We start from the raw sequence: 24,580 nt of genomic DNA on the forward strand, positions 1-24,580 counted from the left end.
AAATTTTCAATCACAAATCAGGCTAACAAATCATTCCGTGTGTGGCCAGCTTAATATAAAAAAAGAAATTGTGGTTGTGGTTTGAAAAGACGGACAAATATATATCACACTCTTTGCCTATTGAAAATTGTATTTTTTCTCTCGCTCTGCAAACCACAACCATTGAAAAGGGTTGTAGAACGTCAAAATAACCATACGGTTCGATATTAGTTTTTTGAGAACTTTCATTTGTTTCGTATCTGTGTAATCTATGCCTTATTGTTGGTTTTAGCTATGATTTTTCAGTTTTTTTTGTAAAAGTCATAATTTTGTATTTATGATCTTCTGGTGGTATTTGGAAGGAGTCATAATTTCTGCATGAGCACTTTTGCCATAGTTTCAGCCTCTAGATATTTGTGAAATACTGCAAATATTTTGAATATATAGTTAACTAATTGAATAATGTTTATTCGAAGAATTTTGAAATTTACTTTTTCGAATAACGAATTTGTCGACACTTTTTTTTATTTATAAAAATTGTCATACATTTTTGCCCACCACAATTATTTTACCATTCGGTTCGTAACACATTACATGTTGATTATAGACTCCATAATGTACTAAGTAAATATTAAATTCTAATAGAAAAAACTGTTTGTTGAAAGAACGAATAAAAATTGTTCGAATAAACCAGAAAAATATATATTTTTTTATTCGAATGAATAACAACAGAATACAAATTATTCGATCAATAATTGTCGATTAATCGAATAGTCGAAGAAGTTAAAATTAAAAAAATAGTTTATAAAACTATTCAGATTCAGAAACTCGAAAGGAAAACAATTTTCAAATGTTTGTGTTAAAATCACCCAGTTTTTAAATAATTTTTTAATGTTTTTCATACAAAAATTTTAAAATTGTTTCTTTATACATTTATTTTAATAGTTAATTTTGTATTTTTTATTAATTGTTAATAAACAAATTATTAAAAATTGTCTGGATCGAATATTTTTTATTCGTTATTCGTTCAAATAATGGAGAAAATTTATAAAATTAATCGATCATTTGAATAATAAAAAAAATCATGTACTTTTAATCGATTAAAATAAAACTAGAATAATTGACAACCCTAGTTAGTATGCAGCGGTGCCCGATAGCGTTAATGCGCTATCAAGATGGAGAAAATGCTGTACAAATATGTATATGTTAAGGACCAACATGTATTAAATTTTTGTTTACCAACCCCTTTACTGGCAGAACATTATTACTTGTTGAATATGTATTATAATTTTTCTTATGATAAATACTAAAACTTAGTTTTCCGTTAGAGTTTTTATTCTTTTATTATTATTTAATTCTGTTCTGCCTGTTATGCCTCTGATAAACTATAGTTAATTTTATTGCAAAAAAGTATCGGTATCTACAAGATTTTTTGATGGAAACTCCCAATTGCTTATTAAACCATTACTATACAATATTAAATAAGTACTTGGAAAATAAAATAAATACCTTTTTGATGAGCACCAAATTCCAATTGAATTTTCTCTTCTCATTCGTTGCAGACAGAGAGTCGGATTAATATTTGGATGACAATATTGTGCGGCGAATTTATTTTGAAAAATACCTATTGTTATGTTATGAATGCATCTGAAAAGAAGAATAGATTAATACAGTCGAGGCGAAAAGAATAACACCAACTTGTTTTAATAAATAATATCTACAGACATGGAGAAAACAGATGTAGTTAAAACAATTACAAAATAAACAAAGCAGTAGTGTTACTAAATGTCCTGCTTTTCGAGGGATTATCCAGTTTAAAACAAATGATTTAAAATATTTTAATATTTGAATTTCCTTAATTAATCCGATATACAAATAGTGACGATACGATAGAAATTTTTTTTGGAAAAAAATATTTTTAGATAAAAAAAAATCCAAAAAAATATCTTTTTTTTAATTTATTAGTTAAAAAGATTTGTATGGCAAACATTTTTTTACAATTTTTTTTTGGTGAAAAAAAAAATTCGGCTTAAAAATTATTTTTCTCTATTTTGACCTATTGTAGGTCCGACTTACTATGGCGTTATATACGTCGTTTCAAAGGTCTTCGAAATTTCTATCATTGGATAACAATTTCGATTTTTTCGATTTTAAATAGCAACTGAACCGAGTCTATAACGGATATATTGATATATGAATTGTGTATGTAAGTTATTTGGGGGCTACAGAAAGTTGACTTCAACATGCAAACGTGTCCTTCTGCATGTTGAAAATGAATTCTGATGTTCTGTTGGTTAATTTCCAAAAATTTGGAGAATTTAACTAAGCATATTTTTCTAAATTTGTTTTTTATGACACGAACGCAATTTTGTGCTTGTTCAATACTCTGCTACTTAAGCACGCTAAAACTGTTCGTGTTAATCATTTCGCTTATTGCGAGCAAAAGTTATGTTGGTTTAAAGTTTAAACTAAATCTTAAAAATAAAGCTATGCTGATTCTCATAGACGCTGATTAATATTATTTATTACCTAAATCACATTTATATTTATCATACGCTCTATAAACAAAATGTATAATTGCCAGTAAAGGCCCAAAATGGTTTGGAAATTTTTGTATGGGGCTTCCAGGGGTTGTGTCACTTGCATGGGTGGGTAGGCCATCCAAAGTTATTGGGGTCGGTCATACATTCAGAATCGATTGGGGCACTTTAAATGGGTCAAAGTAGGATTTTTCAAAATTTGACCTTTCATTTTAGAGGTATGGTTTCTTGGACAAAGTTTCTTATTTAAATCCCTAGAGTACGTTTTTCTTTGTTATTTAGGCGATTTTTAAATCGACCCGCCCTTATCACGCATGGTGAAGGGTATAATAACGGGTGTAATACTTTGCGAATATTTTTAAATTATGCCCCGAAGAAAGTATTATCAGTTGCAGTTATAAGGGAATGACAAACTATTTCAATGCGGACGATTTAATCTTTAATTGATTCAATGTATATCCAAATATTTGTAAAATCAAAACCTAAGTTACCACTGTTTTGTCTATTTTCAGAGTTTAATAAATTATGTTCTTACTATAAGTAAATAAAAGTATATACATATTAATAAAATACAAAAAAAAATAAAAATATTTATTGAATATTTGGTAAGTTTATATTGTATTGTCAACAACTGTACTTTTTTAATAAGAAAATACTACAATATCATTCAATTCTATTATTTACTTTAATAATATTGCCAAATTATAGTTTAAGTAAATGTATGTATTTATAAATTAATTAACAAATTACAATTTCTTTTATAATTTTTATAAAAATCGAAGCCAGTCATTTGCACAAGGTTTTATTGTCATTGTTTTTTCCTGACTTTTACTGCCTAATTTTGTAGTTGTTAAAGATGTTTTTATCCCCACACTATTTGTAGAGTTCGATTGAACTCGTATAATATAGTTAATTGGTATGTATATTATTCCAAGGCCGATTCCAAGAAATAGTTTCTCTAATTGAATTTGGGTTATTTAGTTAACTCGAACATTTTCAACCGAAAAAACCCGTCATATACATATGTGTATACTATAATTAGTACAGATATACTCGAATATTTAAGTATGTATTTCCAATTGGTGCTTTACTACTAGTTTCTACATTAAAATCTACATTTAATTTTTTCAGCATTTTCCACTTAACACTTTAAAGAAGAACTAAATATTTTTTATTGTTTCAGGTTCTATTGCAGGACGTCAATGCATTTTCCTGACGTCACATTAGGCCTTTGGTGTTTGGTCACTATGGTGATTTGCCAAGGTGATAAACAAGATGCAATGAAGCGTCAAATTACTTTCAATAACTCATCATGTTTTCTATTGAAACCCTATCAAAAAGTTGTGTTGTTCAAAATATTGAAATTTGGTAACAAAAAAAATATTAAAAAATTTACTTTCATTGCTGATTTTTACAAAAATAATTCTATATTTTCTAAAATATTTTTTTTTTAAAACAATCAATTTTATATAATAAATAACTCTTGTATACTATAAAAGTAAATGCAATCACCGCGTAAAGCTTCATCCGCTTTAAGTCAAATATCCGAAGAAGAAGGAAACATGAATCCGTATGTTGTAAATTATAAGAACGTAACGAACTATTTTCTTTTAATAATGTTTGTATTTGTTTTTAGGGCCGCTACTAAAAGTTGTGAAAGTCTATATTCTAATAGTTCGAAAGGTTCGGCCAATATTATATATAGACGTAAACCAGCTGCAGGTGTCACAAATAAAGGTGGTACAAGACAGCCTACTATTATACCGGCCACCAATGAAGTCAGGCAAAGAGTTTTATCGGCAAGACGTCTAAGAATGAAAACCTATCAAAATCAATTGGCTGATGCACAACAAACCATAGCGGTAAGCATTTAAAAATTAGTAATTTTAATTAATTATTGAAGACCTTATATGCATGTACGTATTTATTCTATAAACTTATGTATTTTAAGGAGTTGGCTCATGAAAATCGCATATTACGCACCTTACATAAACGTCAGGACTCCGCATTATCCAAATATGAATCAACCAATGCTGAGCTTCCCCAGTTACTACATTCACATGCCGAAGAACTGCGAGTATGGCAAACTAAATATCGTAATTTGCAGGCTGTCAATAAGGAACTTGAGCATAAGCTTAAACAAAAGGAGGCTGTTATTCTATCGTTAAGTGATCAAAATAAATATTATATTCAATTGAATAAGGACAAGTGAGTAATTTTTAAAAGTTAATCACTATTTTTATTAAGTTTTTGCATTCCAATGAAAGAATAATTTATATGTATGTATAATAAAAATATGTATTTCCTTAACTTTTCAGAAATCTGGAAGACCGCCAACGTTTAACTGAAAAACTACAAATGTTGGAGACACGTTTACAAGAGAAGGACAACGATATAAAAATGATGGCTCGTAAAATGCAATTGGAAAACAAACAATCTAAACAGCAGCTACAAATGGAGCAGAAGAAAAATAAAGACATCTTAATGAAATTGGAAAAAGCACGCTTAGAATTGTCTGGTTATCGTAAACTAGAGGAATTGCAGGTATTTTTAATTTAGCAATTCTTAAAATTACATTACATAAACTTAAAAATCATATACTAAATAGCTGCAGGATAAATTCAATGTAAACTTAAGACGCAATAAATGCGGTATTAATGAAGGCACTAAAGAAGAAAAAGAAATTGACAAATATTCGTTTGCAAATATCAATGATGCAGAAATTGCCGATGATATAGAAGCTCTAAACAGCCAAAGATCAACGCACAGCACTAATAATATAATACAACGCAATACTCGTTCAATTAAGAACTCAACTAATAATAAAAATCATATGACACTCTCCTCGTCTTCTACAACTGTGATACAGCACATTTCAAAACAACAAATGCCACCTAACAAGTCAATAGCTGTCTTAAGACGTATTGATCAAGGTGATGGAGATGCTTCCAATATACATGATGTTTACAAAACCACAAATACTTTCAACTCAACACTAATGCAAAAACAACATTCAAACTTGTCATCCATGACACAAAGTCAACCAGAAAAGCTCGATAATCATGAATATGAAGATTACGATAATGATGGAGACGACGACGACGAGCTTGAACAAACTAAAGAATCTGAAGAGAATTTGAGAAATAACCACCGTGATGATACTGATGTGAATGGAGATTTTATAAGTAATATTAATGGGACAGATAATGAGAAAAATATTGACGATTATTATGAAGAAACCCAAAAAATTGAAGTATGTAAATAAGTATTATTTTTTGAAAAAATTTAGACCATGTTTTTATACTCTGAGTCAAGCTTTGTTTTATGTTGATGTTTTCTCAAATCATTTTTAAAAGATTAAAAAATATCATTTTTAAAAAACTGTACTTCTTACGAAAGGTCATTATTTGGGATATTCAGATCTGAATTTTCAACATTCTGGTGAACAAATAAAATACTAGTCTGTTTTTTTTTTTTTTTTGCTGATCGATATATCAATACAACCGCTATAGTCCAACTTACGTTGCTATTTAAAATCGAGATATGTATAAGCAAAAAACCGCGACCATTTTTTTTTTTCAACATTTATTTCACCAATTTTTTTTTATATTTTCACCCAATTTTTTTTAACAACTTTTTTTCTCTAATTTATTTTTTTACAAATTTTTTTGTTTTTAATATTTTGGTGAAGGGTAAATAAGATTCGGCAAAACCGTACTTGTTTTTATCACAAATATTTACTACTATGGCGTATTATTTTGCAGATTCCCAGTACCGGCAAAAAAACCAACATGAAGGAGGAAATATCTAGTATACGAAAACAAATATCAGACGACTACAAGGAAAGAGAAGCTTTTTTGGATACATTTTGTCGTCAGGCTACCAACGGAGTATTGCGCGATGAAACTCCAAAAAAACGTAATAGCATTGCAACGGAACAACATAATGTGCCCAGCAATCGTAAACATAAACTTTTGGCAGCCCTTAAAGCCATAGATGATAATAAGAGTCAGGATTGAATTACATTTTAATATTCATTCTCTATTTTCTTATACAAAAATATAAAACAAATTAATTTTATACATAAAATATTTCAAACTTAATTTACATACAAGACAAACGTGTAACCTAAACGTTCAGGGATTCTTTACAATCATTATTTTGGTTTACCCTTCATTTTACTTAGAGCTCTGGAAACTTTTTTACGCAACTCTTTTTGACGCTTCAATTTTGAAAGTTCTTCACCTTTTTTCTGCAATTTGAATTTCTTCACGCGTACTTTGGTGTCATGTCTGTCCTTGTTGCGTTTATCTTGGTAGTTTGTTTCAATCATGTTCATTAACTTGGCAACCTTCTGTTCGTGTGGTGATCGTATGACAGCAACACGTTCTTCTTTCTCTTTAGGATTTAAAGGACCAGCTTTAGGCTTGTCCTTATAAGGCAGAGCGCGTTGTAATGCTTTGGGTATGACCAAAGGCTTAAACACTTTATGTGTGCGTTTGATTTCAGTATACAAGCTATCAGGCTGAGCTTCATTTTTAATTTGAAGCTCTCGTTTCAATTGACCCACAGTCTTCATACCTTGCCATTGCAGTTTTAGCTCTGGCGGCAGTAAGAGAGTAGTAACTGGAGCATAGAAACGGTGTACATCCACACGGAACCATGTTCTACAAAATACAATATCACTTAACATTATCTTGTCCTCAAATGTGGCCCTGTATGAACCTTCGGGTGTGTGATGGGACTTTTTAATTTGACCTCTTATACCAGACACAGTTTTAATTTTAGCACCTTCGAATTTAGCAACTTCCAAACTGGTGTTGAACATGCCCTTAATGAATGCAGACTTTTTGTAGATTTTAAAAGGATGACCTACTAATTTTAGTTTCTTCATAATTTGGCACGATTTGTCAAGTTCCGTAACACATCCAGTTGCCGCAATACGAAAACCTAATCTTTTTAATTCTTCCTGATCGTGACGCACAGTTTGCAAGGCCAAGAAGCCAGTATTTTGAGGGGTAATCGGTCCCCAAAACGTCATGCTGCAGGTAACATGTTCCGGGGTATATTTCAAAAAGCGATGGCGGAAATTGTCTTCCACTTTGGCATACACAGCTACCGTCTGAAAACGTCTCCAGCCCATGGATATTATAATGGGATCAGCTGACTTCAAAATCTTTTTATACCATCTATGTTTCTTTACTTTGCAGTTAACATAACCGATGTTTTCTTCAGACATATTAAGACCTCCAATTAGCACAGGGTACGTGGGATCGAAATTTTCTATAAACTCAGCTGGTAGATCCTTGAAACCCAAACGTACGTATAAACCTGCGCGATGACCTTCGATTTGTATACGTAAGTCGTTGTCCAGATTTTCAAATTCACTTTTATTCAGCTGTGATTGTTTTTGTGCCTCCGCTTTAAGACTATCGTAGTAATCGTGGTCGCCAGTAATACGGCCCTCCTCCACCTTTTCTCCACTATTATCATACTCAGCATCAAATTTAGCCTTTAGCTTCAATTTTTTCGCCATTATTTCAGCTTTTGTAAGATTTTCTTCCTCCACACGAGTTATTTTACGTTTTCTATTTTCAGACGATTCTTCTGTTTCATTTTTACTAGAATCTTCTTCTGCATCTTCAGGTTTACCACTCTGTTTTTCACCAGTTTCCAAATCTTCAAAGTCGCCATACACTTCACTATCTGCGTCACTCATGTCATCTAGACGTAAGAGGTTTTCTGCATCTTCAGAAGCTTTCCATTTACCCGTAACAAAACAGTTTCTTATCAAGTCTTTATTACTGTCCTCCAGCCAATCCCTAGTCGATTCTAAAAAGGGTTGTAAACATAATTGTAGTACAAAAAAAAATATTTTTACAAAATTAAAAAAATTACTCTAGATGGTTGAATGATCACGATTAAATGGTTCTTACATGATGACTTCACAAATAGAAAAAAGATTTACATAAATTCTTACCAAAATTATCTTGGAAAAAGCAAGACTCTTCTTTATCACGTATGTCTTTATCTTTTTGCATTTGAGTTTGTTTTTTAGCAGCCACCGTGAATAGACCACCAATATCATCATCATCTGAATTTTCAGGCTCTTGTTCATCCATATCTTGATCATTCTTTTTGCGCTCGCTCTGTAGATAACATCCATAAACGAGACGCATTAAGTTCTTTGATTCAGAATGACGCTGTAAAAATGCATCTCTGGCTTTTTGGGCAAGATTTTCTTTCCAACTCAGACTGTTTGCAATAATAGCTTCCTGATCAGCGTCATCATCATCACTATCTTCATCATCTTCTGCATTCGCATTTTCATCTTCACTGTCATCACTATCAGGCTTTAGTATAGACTTTTTCGTTTTTCTAATCTTTTCTAAGTCTTGGTAGTCATCATCATCTGATGAATCTTGTTCGGAGTTACTACCATCTTTCCTTTCCCCTTCAGAATCTTCATTACGCCAGTCTTCTGCATCGAATTCTTCTCCTTTTTCATTATTATCCGAATCGTTGTCATCATCATCGACACCAGAATCATCCTAGAAAATTAGTTTTACAATAAACATGTCTTGTACCTTTATGATAGTGCACACTTACCCCTTCAAGTTCCTCTTCACTATCATCATCCGCTTCATCTTCCACATAATCTTTTGATTTAATTGCCTGGCCATCAGAAAACAATCGGAATTCTTGCTCATCGATTTGTTCATCTACTGTCTGTTTCTTTTCTATAAGTTTTCCCACCATTTCTTCTTGTTCGGTGGCCTCTGCAGTCTTTTCTTTATGGCTGTGAGATCCTTGCAATTCTATATACACAGCATCCTTGTCGTAAACAATACCACCCACACCAGACATGGGAGCATAAAGTAAACGTTCCTTTTCCAGCAGAGTACGTTTTTTCTCAGTGCCCGGCAAAGGACAAGGATCCGGTATAACACTCAATTCATTGATGCGAGCATCGCCCAAACCGGCTATATGCACCATATGTTCCTGTTTTAAAGGCACACCACGGACATAACCGTACAATACCACATCTCGATCACATTTCGGGTTACGACGTATGGTATCTGTATTTGTTATATCTTCCACACGATCTACAAGTATATAGCTGTGTGCTCCTCGCCATTGCAATGGTCTAAATTTCATTACCGATATAAAACGACCCAAATTTTTTACTTCATTTCTTAAGTATTCACCATGAAGCAAACCAGAAAGATAAAACAGTTTGGCGCCATCATAAACTTCTGTCCAGAAACGATGTTTAAGTTCCTTCTTGCGTTTTCTCAATGCTTTGGGATTTTTAATCATGTCCAAATGAGTAAGGACACCCATTATCTTGGGCATGCCATGAACCTGGCAAATGTTAAGGAATTCAAAAATTTCCATTTCAAAACCGTAACTGGCATCACACATGAGCAACACCAAGTCGGCACACTTGGCCACATCAATCATGGAATTGATATCATTGTTGCATTCCAAAAGCGTAATGCGTCTCTTCTTGGAAGTGACGATGGTTATAGGTCCTTTTATATCGTTTACATTAGTCTTGGTGAATGTTTTGATTAAATTATTAATTAAAGTGGTTTTGCCCACCTTTGGTGGACCCACGACAGCTATTAATACTGGTGGTGGCTCATCTGGAGTTTGATCTACGACCGGTATATGTTGTTTTTTCGCTGTTATATCTTCTTTACGCCGAAAATTTCTTTCAGCTCTTTGAGCCGAATTAATGGCAAATGCTTTGGGATTTCTTTGACGTGCCGTCAAATTGGGTTCCTTTTCATTTGAATCTTTTTTAGCTTTCAATTTCTTTTTCTCCGCCTTAACGCCGGATTGACGAGCGCGATGAGATTTCCTTTTATCAATACCTTCATCTTCAGGCATTATTATATTCAATTATTTTTTAATTTTTCACGATTTTTCACCTTTTAGCTCAATATAATTTCATAAAACACTACACGTGCAGTCTTTCGTTAGTATTGTTGTTGTTAATCTAAAATGTCAACATACAATCAGAGTTGTATTTTGTATAACAATTGTAATAGATTTTACTGGATCTATTACGATTGACATACAATTAGCTTGAGATGTATTTGCAAAGTAATAGCTTTTCGTAAAAATAAATAAATGTTATTTATTTTATAAGGATATTATTCATGATTAGTTAAATTATTGTAAATTACATATTTCATTATGAAAAATAATTTTATTATTTATCAGTTAAGTTATGATAATTGCATTTCGATCACTAGAGTATTTAACGCTGCGTTTACACATGCAAGTAGATTGATGAAAGTTGATAATACGTATTATTATCGAAAATGTCGAAAATACATCGAAATGTCTACAAGTTGCTTGAGCGTTTACACATGCAAGTAAAAGTTCATTTTGTAAATGTTAGCGAAGGAGAATGATGTCTTCAAAATGCCACAAATATAAGAATATTACAGCTAATTCGATAAATAAACCTTTTATATATCAGCATTTGTTATTTTTAAGTCCATTTGCGGCTTGAAACCAAATTTTATTATTTTTATTCATAACAATAAAGAGTTACCATGATATTCAAATATAAAAATTTCTGGGGAAAATGTTAGGTTAACAATTTTTATAGATATTAGTAACAATTTTATTTATTAAAACTAATGAAATTGCTATTTTTACGAAAACGATAAGCATTAGTGGTCATTTGTACTATTTTCTTTTACAAAAATACATAAAATAAGTTAAAAATATAATTATTATTTTACCACCTTCTGATAAATTTTTTAAAAGCTATTTATTGGCAACTCTATTTGTCATCACTTGTATGAAAGTGTCGAAAATCACTGTCCACCTAACCTAGCGTTTACACATGCAAGTAACAGTTCGAAAAACACAATACATTCACACTTTTGCACTAACACAAGCACACATGCAGCCACTTACAGCTCACTGCCTAGTGAATTTCGATGGACAGTGATTTTTTGACACTTACTGCAATAAAGTGTCAAAAACACAAACAGAGTTGCCTAACTAAAAAAATTTAAAAAAAATTACTGGATTGTGGTAAAATAATTATTATATTTTTAACTTATTTTATGTATATTTGTAAAAAAAATTGTTTTTTCTCTTCAAATATGAATAAAGAACGCTATTAAATTAATTTAAGAGCACTAATCTCATTAAAGTAATAATAATAATTATTTATAACAATTATTTCCCTACAAATATATGTATGTGGTATCCTAGGCAACTCTTAATAATAATGTGTTTACGTTTTGACGACATTTTTAAAATGAACTTTTACTTGCATGTGTAAACGCTCAAGCAACTTGTAGACATTTCGATGTATTTTCGACATTTTCGATAATAATACGTATTCTCAACTTTCCTCAATCTACTTGCATGTGTAAACGCACCGTAAATTCAGTAGGCAGTGAGCTGCAAGTGGCTGCATGTGTGATTGTGTTAGTGCAAAAGTATGTATGTATTGTGTTTTTCGAACTGTTACTTGCATGTGTAAACGCTAGGTAAAAAACCGACATTTTTAGAAAACCGGTTTCGAACACAGTTTCAGCTGAAAATAACATTTTTTACTGAAAAAATTAAGAAAAAACTAAAATTTAAGAATTTAAATAAATAAATATATCTGAATATTCTTAATGAAATTGCAGTTGGGACACAGAACTTAAAATTTTCTTTAACATTCTAAGAAAGCGTGAGAGATTTTTGATACGAAAGTAAGAAAATATTGAAACGTGCAACAAAAGTTGGAACAAATTTTATATTTTTGAACAAAAATTATAAAATGTCATCATTATAAAAACTGGTTAATGAATAAAAAAAAACGGCTTGTCGAATAATTCGAAAATATAAAATATTCGAAACCGGTCAAACAAACAGAAAAAATCGGTTCAATGGTATACGGTTTTTGTTTTTTAATATTCTACCCAGGACTTGCAACAAAATGATATAAATTTTATGGAATTTTCACTTAGCTACAAAACTTTGGATTTTAGGAAAGTAAAATTTACTTATTAAAAATTTCTAATATCTCGTTTCTATATTATCGAATTTTTATTTCAAAAATGTACATTGTACCAATATATTATCGAATTTTTATTTCAAAAATGTACATTGTACCAATATTAGCAAATTTACTAAACAATCCAATATTTTATAAATTCAAAGAATAAATTGTTAAATACAAAATTGTATATAAAATATTAGATTAAAACAAAAAACTAAATCATTTTATAGTCATTATTTCTGTATTTTTTATTGTTTTCGCTAAAATTAAAACCTGATAATTAATTATGAGGTGGGAATTTCATTATAATTTTTAAAATAATTTGTTGATTATACTTTTTCAAATTTATATATTGCGATTTAAATATTTCAGGCTTTAATATCATTTTGATTAATCTATGTTAGTCCAAATTTTTTTATTTGTTAATTATAAATTATAATTGTTATGGTAGAATACCTATGAAATTTAAATTATACAAAAATACATAAATAAATTCATTAAATTCATTCCATATTTACATTTTTTTCTATTACAATAATCTATACAAATAAGCAATCACGTAGTTGGGGTTACTATCCCATATGTCAACTGTCAAAAGTCTAGTAGTTTTTACTGCAGTGACGCCATGTTGAAATGTCATCTACTATTATCGCTCTTTTACATTTCTTTCTTTCCGGTTAGCAGTCATGGTAAGAAATGTTTTCAATTTTTCTTCTTCGCATAAAAAGTTAAAATGTCTGGGAAAATGTTTCAAGTCCTGAATAAAAGTAAGATTTAATTAAACTTTATTCATAATTATAACATTCGTGCAAAAATTCGCGTTGAAAAGTTTTTAAAATTGCTACAAAAAGTGTTACAGAAAAATCAATCTTGCCTTCAGCGTGGAAACGATGTGAGCATTTTGACAGTCGCACAACTCGTTGTGAAAATGTCAAAATGCACAACGTGTTTAATAAATTACGAGTTTTTTTGTTTTAAATTGTAATAAAATTAGACTTGAAATTTAATTTTCCCCGTTTTAAATGACGAATTACTTATTCTTATTAATATAACTTAAAAAATAATAAATATTTAATAGTCTTTTGGTGTACGTCTTTTTTTAGCCTTTCCAAAGATTTGTCCAAACTGGTCGCATTGCGAAATGCTCGGCTGGTCCCTTGAAGGGACGTCTCGTCGCTATTGTCGACGTGATTGATCAAAACAGAGTAAGTATGCCGTGACTTAAATGTTTGAGGAAGTTCTCATGGCCACATTGGTCAGTGTTCAAGTGATGATGTTTGTTTATTGATCATGATGATAATGTCTTCTTGATAGGAAGTGCCAACTGATACACACATGAAGCTATCTAACAACTCACTGAAAATCTAAACAGACATCATTGTAAATGTGAACCTCAAACTATATTTCTGTTTATTTGTTGATGATTTCGAAACTAACAAGCATTTTGTACTTTTCATTATGTAGGTTCTTGTTGATGGTCCTTTGACTGGTGTCCCCCGTCAAGAATACAGATTGAACAATCTGCACTTGACCAAGTACCGCATCAAGTTCCCCTTCACTGCCCCCACCCGCATTGTCCGTAAGGCATGGCAAGACAGTGACATGAAGGCCCAATGGAAGGTCAGCCCCTGGTCCACAAGGTCTCAAAACATCTGCAAGGTAAGCTTAAACACAACTCACTCTATTACTAACAAATTATTACTGGAATTGCAAAAAGTCAACATGATGATAATGAAAGTTCTTGATAGGAATTGCCGGCTGATACACACATGAAGCTAATTTTTTTCTTAGACTGAAGATTTTTTACACAAATTCTAATATTTTGTTATTTAAATAACTTTGCTTTTCTTTATGTTTGATTCAATGAACTAATTTTTCGTTTTACTTTTAGCGTTCCCGTTTGAATGATTTCGATCGTTTCAAATTGCGTTATGCCAAACGTCAACGCAACAAGTTGCTCACCGTTGCCTTCAACGCTTTGAAGAAGCGCACCAAGGAAGATGGTACCGTCCGCAAAATCAAGAAGGACAAACGTGAACGCATTCGCGAATTGAAGGCTCAAGGCATCAAGAAGGGCGCTGCCAAGAAGTAAATTTTACAAATTTACTTAATTTCTAAATAGTTGACTAGTGTTTCTTTAAAATGGAAATAATAAAATAAAAACAAGAAATAACTATTTTATAAGAAAACAAAGACATGTGTTTTACTGAAACTATAAAAATATATTCGATTAGATGATACAAGTAGTTTTCATATACAATTTAAACCTTTAGTGCATATTGTTGCCAATTGTCTACATTCCAGTTCCACTTAAATTTAGACTTAATTCAGAAAAATCAAATGGGGTACAAAAAGTTTCAGCTAACGAAATTCTAAATCAAACTAAAGCTAAAGGAAATATAATAAATAAAAATCAACTAAATATTTGATACTTTATAGAAAAATAAAAGTAAAAATCATGCATTTAAGGGTTAAAATCACTGAAATGGTATTTCCTACAATATACGGTATTTTTTTACAAAAGTAAAAATCACTTTCTAGATGGAATATTTATATTTCATAAACTTAATTTTAAAGATTTTTGAAAATTATTGTAAAGTAATTTTTGACAATTGGAATGCATTTTGTACCCTGCCAAGGGCTTCATCAACTATATAGGGAAATAGAGTATGGAAGCCTATGTATTGCTTTTATGTTTTTTGTAAGTTAGACAAAATTTACTTATGTTTATAATTACAAATTTATTATAGTTTGTTTCTTTACCAAAAACATTAATTTTGTTTCCATAAGTAGACAAAATGTTTTCAAATCAGAAAAACAAAATCAAGTTTTTTGGGTATTAACAAATCCAAACCGAATCGAATTCACTCGTGTTTTTTGGGAAAATATCACAACAAACCTAAAAGCGCCTAACATTAATTTTATATATACAAGTAATGGGAATATGCGTTTCTACACTAATTTCAAGATAAACAAATTACATTGACTTAAAATATAACAATTACATCAAAATATATTCTTATAATCACATACATGTGTGTAGATTAGGGAGGTCCCGTTTGTATGAAGGAAAAATAAACAGCCCAATTATAATTGGGCTGAAAGTGAAAATTTAATTTTTTCTCAAACATTTTATTTCATATTAACACAAATCATATTTCAACATTTTAACACATGCAACATTGGTATCAACATGGAAACTATTTTTCCATTTTTCGTAATTCAATTTAGTTCGAATTTTATTTAAATTTTTCGAAACCCATTTTCCCTCTGATCTGATGTTAGTATATGTTCAAGACAATCACAATTTCATAAGATTTCATTTGTTATATATAAAACATATATCGATGGCTTAATATAGAAAGGTCGTATCTAAACTCAAATAGACCTCCCTTAAAAAATTCAGTTTCCTATGTTGACGAATAACAGATTTACAGTAATTATAAAAAAGAAAAACCCCTAACTCATTTAAAGTTGAATGCATATTTTTTAGTTTATAATAAAACAAACAATTTTTCTAATAATATTTTTTGATATATCACAAATTTTTAGTTGTTTTTTTTTCAATTTCACTTTCTGATATTATTGAGTTTTTTCCTTCTACTGTAAAGTAACTAAAAGTTGAGATACGACCTTTCTAATTAAGCCATCGATATATAAAAATGGTCAATGTATGTAATGGCATCACGTGAGAACGGCTGGAGCGATTTGGCTTATTTGTTTTTATTCGATTAAAAATGTTCAGCAGATGGTTTGCAAAGAAAAAAAAATTCAAATATTCGGGGTAAAACTCGGACATTTTTTTTAAGTCCAGTCAACTGTAATAAAAAAGTTACCTAAAGTATGCAGTACAAATTAATATATTTTATTTGCAAATAAATAAGAACAGGCAGGTGTATGTGGGTTGGATAAACTTGAAGAACTAACATTAGTAAATGCTACCGGTCGGTCAACTAGTAATTATATAGGTATTTGTTTAATTAAAATACTTTCAACATTTCACCCAAAATAATTATTTGTCATTTTTATACCCTACACCACTATAGTGGGGAGAGTATATTTTTTGTTAGTGCTGATGTTTGTAACATAATATTGTCCCAACACACCCACCTTAAAGTATACTAATCTATCGCTCTTCTATTGCCCCAAGGACAATATTTGGATAGAATCGGTCTATTAATTCTCCTAACCCCCGTACGATTGCCCTATCTGGAAATAGTTAAACTCTCATAAATATCTTAGTTATACAGAATCCAAAACAAATTAAGCAAAAATAAGTTTTATATAAGCCGAACTCGCCTTACCAAATTTTGTGATGAACGGTCATAGCTCTAACAAATATAAAGCTCTTAAAAATTTTGGTATTCCAATAAAATTCAATACAAATAATTTATACACATATATACAAAAGTAATGTCACTAAATTTTATAACGATCGGTCCATAATTAGTCATAGCTCCCATATGTTGCCCACTTCCGAAAATCATTTAGTGAGTATAGATTTCTTAAAAATGTTTCATATACATATACAGAAGTCATGCCACCTAATTGTATGGCGATTGGTCTATAATTAGATTGGTGTAGTGTAGTATATGGTCGGGCTTGACCGACTATATTTTCTTACTTGTCAATGTTTCTACCTATTTATTAAATGAGATAAATGAAAGATGTGGATATTACATAATACACATTTTATTGTTTTACGACTTCATAGATATTTTAGGAAAACATTTTTTCATTTGAAAAACGGAAAAACCCGTTTCGGTGAAATTATATGAAATTTATACGTACATATTAATTTAAACTAATAATTTATAATATTTATACATATCTACAAATTTAAAAGTCTTAAAATTGTCCACACTTTTTTTTGGGGGGCCAGCCTAATCAACATAGCTTTAAAATATTATCAGCCACATGTATAACAAAATGTTTATGCTAACTAGCGAGCTGTCATCTTTCTCTTATGGAAATTTACACATATAAATGTTAGTAGTTAGTTAGCACGATGTTACTTGTTCATTCACAGCGCTGGAAAAGTCTAATTTATATTCCAAATTGCTTTAAATAACTTATTTTTGGACCTTTAGTAAATTTATTATAGATAACTTGAAGCTTGTATTTGGACATTTAGTTCAAAATTGCTAAACTATGATTGGGAACATGTTTACAAGTTTTCGTTATTTTTGAACATAGGTTCAGGGCACACTTAGAAAGGTGACTGCATTACTACAACAATACAATAACAACAGGTACTTTGTTTTTGTTAAAAAGTAGATGACCTGTCAAATTTTCCTGTTGTTGTTTTTGCTTTTGGGTTTGTTGTATTTTTCGCCACAACAACCACATGTGAATTGACAATTCAAACTGAATAAAAAAAATAATCAGCTGTTTCATCGCAGTCACCTTTCTAAGTGTACCCTGTTATGTACATAGAAAAAACTAAAAATGTAAATTCAATTACGAAAATAACATTTTCAATTACTATAGGAAACATAGAACGGAAACTAGAAAAAAAAACTCAAAATAATCACACATACGAGTGTTGTTTTTGTTTTCACATAGTTTTTTCTACTAATACATTCTCACCACTTAGGCTTCTGACAACTGAGTTAGGTCTTTGACAGGAGAGTTTCCGCTCTATGTCTATTCTCTACGTATACAACTGTAAACTTACTTTTTTGGAAATTAATATTGAGATAGGGCCTTCTGCAATTTAGTTGCGCGTCTGTTTTTCATTTCCAAAAAAAAAAAACAAGTAAGATAGCTATATTCGTCCGTGCCGAATCGTATATACCCTTCACCAAATTATAGTTCAAAATTAAAATTTTAAATATTTTTAGGTAAACAACATTTTTTTTTCCAGTTTTTTTTTAATTTTTTTAATTGTTTTTTTTTTAAATTTTAAAACATTTTTTTTAATATTTAGCAAAAAAAAACTTTTGGTGAAAAAAAAAATTAGGGTTAACAAATATTTTTTCAGATTTTGACCCATTGTAGGAACAACTTACTATGGTCTTATATATGTCGCTGCAAAGGTCTTTGAAATATCTATCATTAGATATCCATATTGTCTATATTAATGACTTAGTAATCCAGATATACATAGGTAAAACATAGGGCAAAAATCGAGGTTGTCCTGGTTTTTTCCTTAAATCTCAGCCATTTGTGGACCGATTTTTAATAGCAACCGAGCCGGAAGAATTCCGAAGATATTGATGTATGAATGACAGGCAGACGGACATGGCTTAATCGACTCCGCTATCTATAAGGATTCAGAATATACATATACACACAGCCTCAGAAGTGAGTATACACCAGTGAATTTTTTGATTTTTTTAAGATCATAAAAATCATTATATTCCGACTTAAATCATTTTTTCTTCAGAACTGAATCTATTATTCAACTCAATCTCCAACAAACCGAAACTTTTAAATTTGTATTGATGGATAGATTTTAGAATTTTCATTAATTTAAAAAAAATCAAATAATTGTTGGTGTTTACTCACTTTTGAGGCTCACTGTATACTTTATAGTGTCGTTTAATTATATTGTGGAATTTACAAACGGAATGACAAACTTATATATATCCTTCTCAAGAAGGTGAAGGGTATAAAAGAATGAAAGAACAAACCAACCTTAACCCGACCTTACCTTTGACATCTACAAAAATTGCGCAGAAGACTTGCGCAACTAATAATTGCCTAATGTGAAAGGGGTCTAAGTATAACCCACTGGTTATACCTGATAAATTTTTATCATGATAAACTTCAAAATGGAATAGTCGCCTTTTATTTATTGTGTGTGTGTGTTTGAGTGGGTCCTTGGATGGTTTAGATTTACAATTGACCTATATAGGTACAATGGGCGTGGTACCTCCCATACGAAATAAAAATTTATTATTGCATATCTGGAGTACTATTATAATGCTCGATCGTTTCTTGTTTATTTGCATAGAGCTGGGACTTGGAGCTACATATCCCCAGAGAAAATAATCTAATAGCGTCAAATCACATGAACGAGAAGACCAGTTAACAGATCCATTTCTTGAAGTTATTCATTGAACATTTTTTGTATCAATAAATTTATTGTATCGAGCACTGTGTGACACCATACTGCTGAAACAACATGTACAGCCGACCAATAGATTTGTGCTATGTATCTATAGTTTTGTGGTGCATTTTAAAGTTACTAAAAACTCTCCGTATTTTGAGAAATATTGAAATATAAGCTAATTTTTACTTAAAATATATCCATATTTTCATGTACAGTGGTGGCCACCAATTTAAGACAAATACTTGATTTTTTTTCATCAACTGAATTTTAAGTGCGATAGAGCCAAAATAAAAGGACCTCTAAGGGTATGAAATTTTTGTTAATGTTTCTAGTTTCTGAAAAATGTTTGGAAAAATCGGTAAAACATATATAGACAAAGATATGTGGAAATACGTTGACCCACCTCAGCGAACATCCGCTGTTAATAACATGATATGACCGAAACTAATGGAACTAAAAATACGAAATTTGGTCCGAATATTTTATAATAATAAAAATATAATGATATAAATGTGAGAAAATATGTTTATTTAAAAAAAATTTTATTGGTCAAGTTGTAGAAAAATTGTATGTGTTCGTGGTGAATATGTATGAATTGACACAGTCGAATAAAACACACTTGTGTGTTAAAACAGTCCTCATGCATACATATTTGTGGAAATATTTGAAAAAATAATTGACAATCACGTGGAATTTAGCAAACAATGTTTGTCTTAAATTCCTGGCCACCACTGTATATGAGTTTATGTGTTTGTAGGATACCGCTACCTCTTCACAGGTATGACCAATTTTTTAACGGCAGTTCCAAAACTCTATTATCAAATATTTAAACATTTTAAATATATATGTATGTCTATTGAAGATATTGTTCCGTAAGTTACCAAGTTATCAATGTTTAAATTTATAAACAAAAATTACCTCATAAAATCTGTTTTATAAAGCTTTGGCAAATTTAAAAATTGATTATGAATAAGAACATGATACAACAACATAATGTACACCCATTGTAGAATTAGCAAGGTACAATTATTAGAAAGTATGCTCTCAATTATACATTCCCTATAACATCAAACAAAAGAAAATTAAAAAATATAAAAAGGAAATGCCAAACAAAAATAATTGAATTTAAATTTTTGTTACGAAAAAATTCAATTTCAACCATAAATTCATTAATAATTGAAGAAAAACAATATTTTATTAAATAAATGTGTGCTAATTTCAATTAAAACGTTAAAAATGTATAAAAATATCGCGGTAACAAATTGAAAAAAGGTAAGTAATTAAACACATAGTTTGACGTTTTAGGGTTGAATAATGAAAACTCTCTCTAATAATTGTACCTGGTAACTGATTGTACCATGATGTACACCCAGTAGAAAATAAATTCTCAGTTATACAATTCTTATAACGTCAAACAAAAGAAAATATAAAAAAATATGAAAAAAATCAAAATCAAAGTTTGACGTTATAGGGCTAAATATTGAAAACTCTCCCTAGTGATTCTACCTTCTACAATTATTGTATCATAAACAAGACCTAAAATCCCTATCATAAAAAATAGTTTTAATTAATTCAAAAACTTTCATTTTATTTCTTCTAATTTTTTTTATAAAAGGAACTAAACATAACAAAAAATGTTTCATTTATTTAATCATAAATCGAATACGTATACATATCAGCTCTGTCTGTATCTGTACATTTTCCATACATCAATTAACAAAGTGCTCAGCATTTCTAAATTACCAGTAATAATGTTAAATGTACATACATTTGTCATTTTAAAAAACCTTCCTTGCCATTCCATAATGTGTATAACTTAATCTGCCGAAGATGTTTGTTGCTGTTGATGTTTCTGTATATTGTCTTTGCCATAAATCAATTTCCAGTTATTTGGATGATTGTAGCCCAAAAACAAAGGCAAATGCAAAAACAATGTAACATGCTCGACTGTAATGGTATTGGAAATTTGAATCCAATCACGCAACCACTCAACCATTTCATCGGTGCTCAAATTAACGGGATTTAAACCACGTATATAACAAGCATTGCGTAAAGATTCCAAGGGCATATTGTGAACACCACCCTCACGACCTATAGCCTGATCCATATAGTGGACTAGAAAAGCATGTTCATAAAGGCTGTGTCGTTTAAACCAGCCTCTGGGTATGCCATGTAATTTATTAAGCAATTTCTAAAATATCAAGAAAAAATAGTTCAAACATTCGATGCAATTTAATATTTAAAAGAACTTACGATATGTTTGCCGGGTAAAGAAATTAAACTATATGGTGCATCAGCAAAAATATCCTTAATATCTAATATCTGCTCTACAGAGGGATGTGTACCACTGCCCAATTGGCCCAAAACATTACGAAATTCTTCATGTTTCGGATGTTTTTTGGTTGACTTTAGTTTGGCTTGTAAACAACGAAGAACCGCTTTATTGTATGTCAATCGTTCGTGAAAATAGAATTGCTTAAATTCAGACTTTTGTTGTAGCGTCCAAAAGTGTGATGTCAAAAATGAACGAGGATACATAACGCTAGAAGATGAATAAATATTATTTGTTAAGTACATATGTATATAGAAATGTTTAAAATTTTAGGTATAGAAAAAACTTACACCAGGGGAAATATGGCATAACCCACAAAAGGCAGTGAAGAGAAAATTAAAGCTGGAGCTACTTTCACCATATCTCTAGGCATTTGCATATATAATTCCAATTCCTGTCTATTTAGAGACTTGAGACCTTTGGCTGAGGAGTTTACTATGCGAGAAACCTTCAAAAATCGTTTCATATCCGAAAAGAACTCTTTGACGCCGTCAAAAAATACCCGATATACCTTTACTGCCGAAGGGAAATTCTTCTCCAAAACTGTATCGTAATTTTTGACATAGTCAAAGAATCGAGTAAACATATATCCACGAACATTTTTGCGTACTTGTTGTGTCGATAGCTTTACCTTTGAGACGGCTTCTTGTTTTTTCTCAGCCAGTTGTTGCAACTTGTTGACACTTTCCGATAAAGTTTTGGCAGTTGTTTCACCACTTTTCGAACTCACAAAAGGTTTTTGTTTATCTGCAATCTCTTTTGGCGGTGGTGTAAATTCTGCACTCTTAGGCGGTATAGGAGATGTTGATGCGGCAGGTGGCTTTTTTGTGCTAGGATCACTACAAATTATTTTCAATTCATAATAAATAAAAAATTTATATCATGATTAATGTAGGAACAAATATATTTTACACTTGATATTGTATGACGACTTAAATTATAATAATAAGATTTTGCATTACGTGCAAAGAAGAAACCTATTGCATTTCCTTATATGAACAGCAAAATTAACCAAATTGTAAAATTCATCTTGAAAAATTAGACGCAATATCAATGGAAAAAGTTGAAAATGTTTGCAATTCTACAATTTCTTGGTACTTACCTAGAAGTTACGTATTGTCTTCTTAGAGGGTTACCTAAACAGCTGTGTTGGAACACTGTCTCTTGGTAAACGATGACCGGCAAGCGTGTCAGACGAAGTGCCAAGGTCATTTTGAAGTTTTTTTTTGACTAACACTTAATCCAAGACCTCACTTTCAACAATCTCACAGAGAAAAAACCGCAAAAGGTTTTTTGAAGACTTCCTCGCCTTTGCAGTGTCCGTTGCAAGTAGCAAATTTATTTTTTCTATATATATTTTTTGGTGCAATGCTGCAATATTCCGGTGTAATTTGAACGAAATCCAAGAATAAAAACATTCGAATGTCAATACACAAATAACAAAAACATATGTTTACAGGCAAAGTAAATTTATAAAGTAGACTCAGTAGAACAGCTGACTATTTTTTTTACTTTGGTCTGAACTGTCAATTCACTTGTGGTTGTTGTGGCGAAAATTACAACAAGCCCAAAAGCAAAAACAACAACAGGCAACTTTGACAGCTCAGACCTTAAACCAAAAACAAAATTGCTTGTGGTTTTTGTAAATGTTGTATTTGTTGTAGTACTGTCGCTACTTTATTAATTTACTTTGTTTACAGGCATTGCCAGATTGTTAGATCCATAGAGGGAATCGAAAAATTTAACGCACACGTCAACTGAATGATAATTTTATTTACATCTGACAGAACATTAAAAGTTGAAATCATTTTTTACTGGAATTTATGTTAGAAACAAGTATTCTCGATGTTTACAACATATAATATCAACAAACTAAAAACTTAACAAACAAATTTAGTATGAATAAGCCCCTGTCTATACTTGACAAATATTTATTATAACAATAAATGAGTTTTGTTTTCAACACAAAGATATCTGAGCAAAAACACTAACAATTTTGTCATAACGAAGCAATAATACTAATAAATGGGAACTATACCTGATAATTTTTTATCTTGACAACCATTTTGACGTTTATCATGTCAATAATGTATCAATATTTATATTTATTGCTGCAATTGTCAGATTTGATTGCGTCAATGAAATTTGCGAGTGTAGACAGCAAATTGCCATATGTAGCAATCCATTGCGCAATGATTGCCTGAGCAGTTATTGCTAAGTAATAAGCTGTCAGTTCAGTTGTCATTAATGTAAAATTTATGTGTATATAATTTTAGACAATTTTAAAAAAATTCAGTTTTCAAATCGCGATATTTTTACATCGGAATGGGTTTCCATTGAAAAAGTCTCTGATATGAGGAACATATTGGATATATTATGTATGTGGAAAATTTAATTAAAATCGCTGCTGTCCGCTTTCACATGGATAATCCCAAATGCAAATCTAATTTAAATTGTTTTGTTTTTAATAATTTACAAAGTGAATTGAACAAATTTATCTAAAGACTATTTGTAATAGATTTGAATTCAATTTAATCATTCAATAAATTTTATTAAGATTTTTCTAATGCATTTTAAGGAATTAATTCTCAATAAAATGAATTCAATATCAAAATAATATAAATAAAGGAATAAAGCCTATGAATTAA

At 30.5% G+C, this 24,580-nt stretch overlaps 4 protein-coding genes across 4 annotated transcripts; 2 read left to right on the forward strand and 2 right to left on the reverse strand.

The window, feature by feature from the left end:
• Positions 1-3,732: 3,732 nt before the first annotated feature.
• On the forward strand, positions 3,733-6,602 carry LOC135953314 (GATOR2 complex protein WDR24). Its single transcript, XM_065503144.1, has 6 exons — positions 3,733-4,089; positions 4,156-4,381; positions 4,471-4,727; positions 4,838-5,063; positions 5,128-5,772; positions 6,284-6,602. The coding sequence occupies exons 1-6, from the start codon at positions 4,022-4,024 to the stop codon at positions 6,536-6,538; spliced, it is 1,677 nt and encodes a 558-aa protein (XP_065359216.1). The 5' UTR covers positions 3,733-4,021; the 3' UTR covers positions 6,539-6,602.
• Positions 6,545-10,490, reverse strand: LOC135953313 (ribosome biogenesis protein BMS1 homolog). The gene is made up of 3 exons (XM_065503143.1): positions 9,129-10,490; positions 8,500-9,070; positions 6,545-8,351 (listed from the first exon to the last, which is right to left on the reverse strand). Exons 1-3 carry the CDS (start codon positions 10,413-10,415, stop codon positions 6,676-6,678), a joined length of 3,534 nt encoding a protein of 1,177 aa, XP_065359215.1. The 5' UTR covers positions 10,416-10,490; the 3' UTR covers positions 6,545-6,675.
• Positions 10,491-13,186: 2,696 nt separating this feature from the next.
• RpL14 (ribosomal protein L14) lies at positions 13,187-14,736 on the forward strand. The gene is made up of 4 exons (XM_065504796.1): positions 13,187-13,232; positions 13,647-13,748; positions 14,008-14,202; positions 14,435-14,736. The coding sequence occupies exons 1-4, from the start codon at positions 13,230-13,232 to the stop codon at positions 14,633-14,635; spliced, it is 501 nt and encodes a 166-aa protein (XP_065360868.1). The 5' UTR covers positions 13,187-13,229; the 3' UTR covers positions 14,636-14,736.
• A 6,425-nt stretch (positions 14,737-21,161) lies between these two features.
• LOC135954946 (LETM1 domain-containing protein 1) lies at positions 21,162-23,333 on the reverse strand. Its single transcript, XM_065505200.1, has 4 exons — positions 23,035-23,333; positions 22,223-22,771; positions 21,854-22,142; positions 21,162-21,791 (listed from the first exon to the last, which is right to left on the reverse strand). The coding sequence occupies exons 1-4, from the start codon at positions 23,142-23,144 to the stop codon at positions 21,417-21,419; spliced, it is 1,323 nt and encodes a 440-aa protein (XP_065361272.1). The 5' UTR covers positions 23,145-23,333; the 3' UTR covers positions 21,162-21,416.
• Between the last annotated feature and the right edge of the window lie 1,247 nt (positions 23,334-24,580).

The sequence above is a fragment of the Calliphora vicina genome, chromosome 3 (genome assembly GCF_958450345.1).
Source record: "Calliphora vicina chromosome 3, idCalVici1.1, whole genome shotgun sequence".
NCBI classification, from domain to species: Eukaryota; Metazoa; Arthropoda; class Insecta; order Diptera; family Calliphoridae; genus Calliphora; species Calliphora vicina.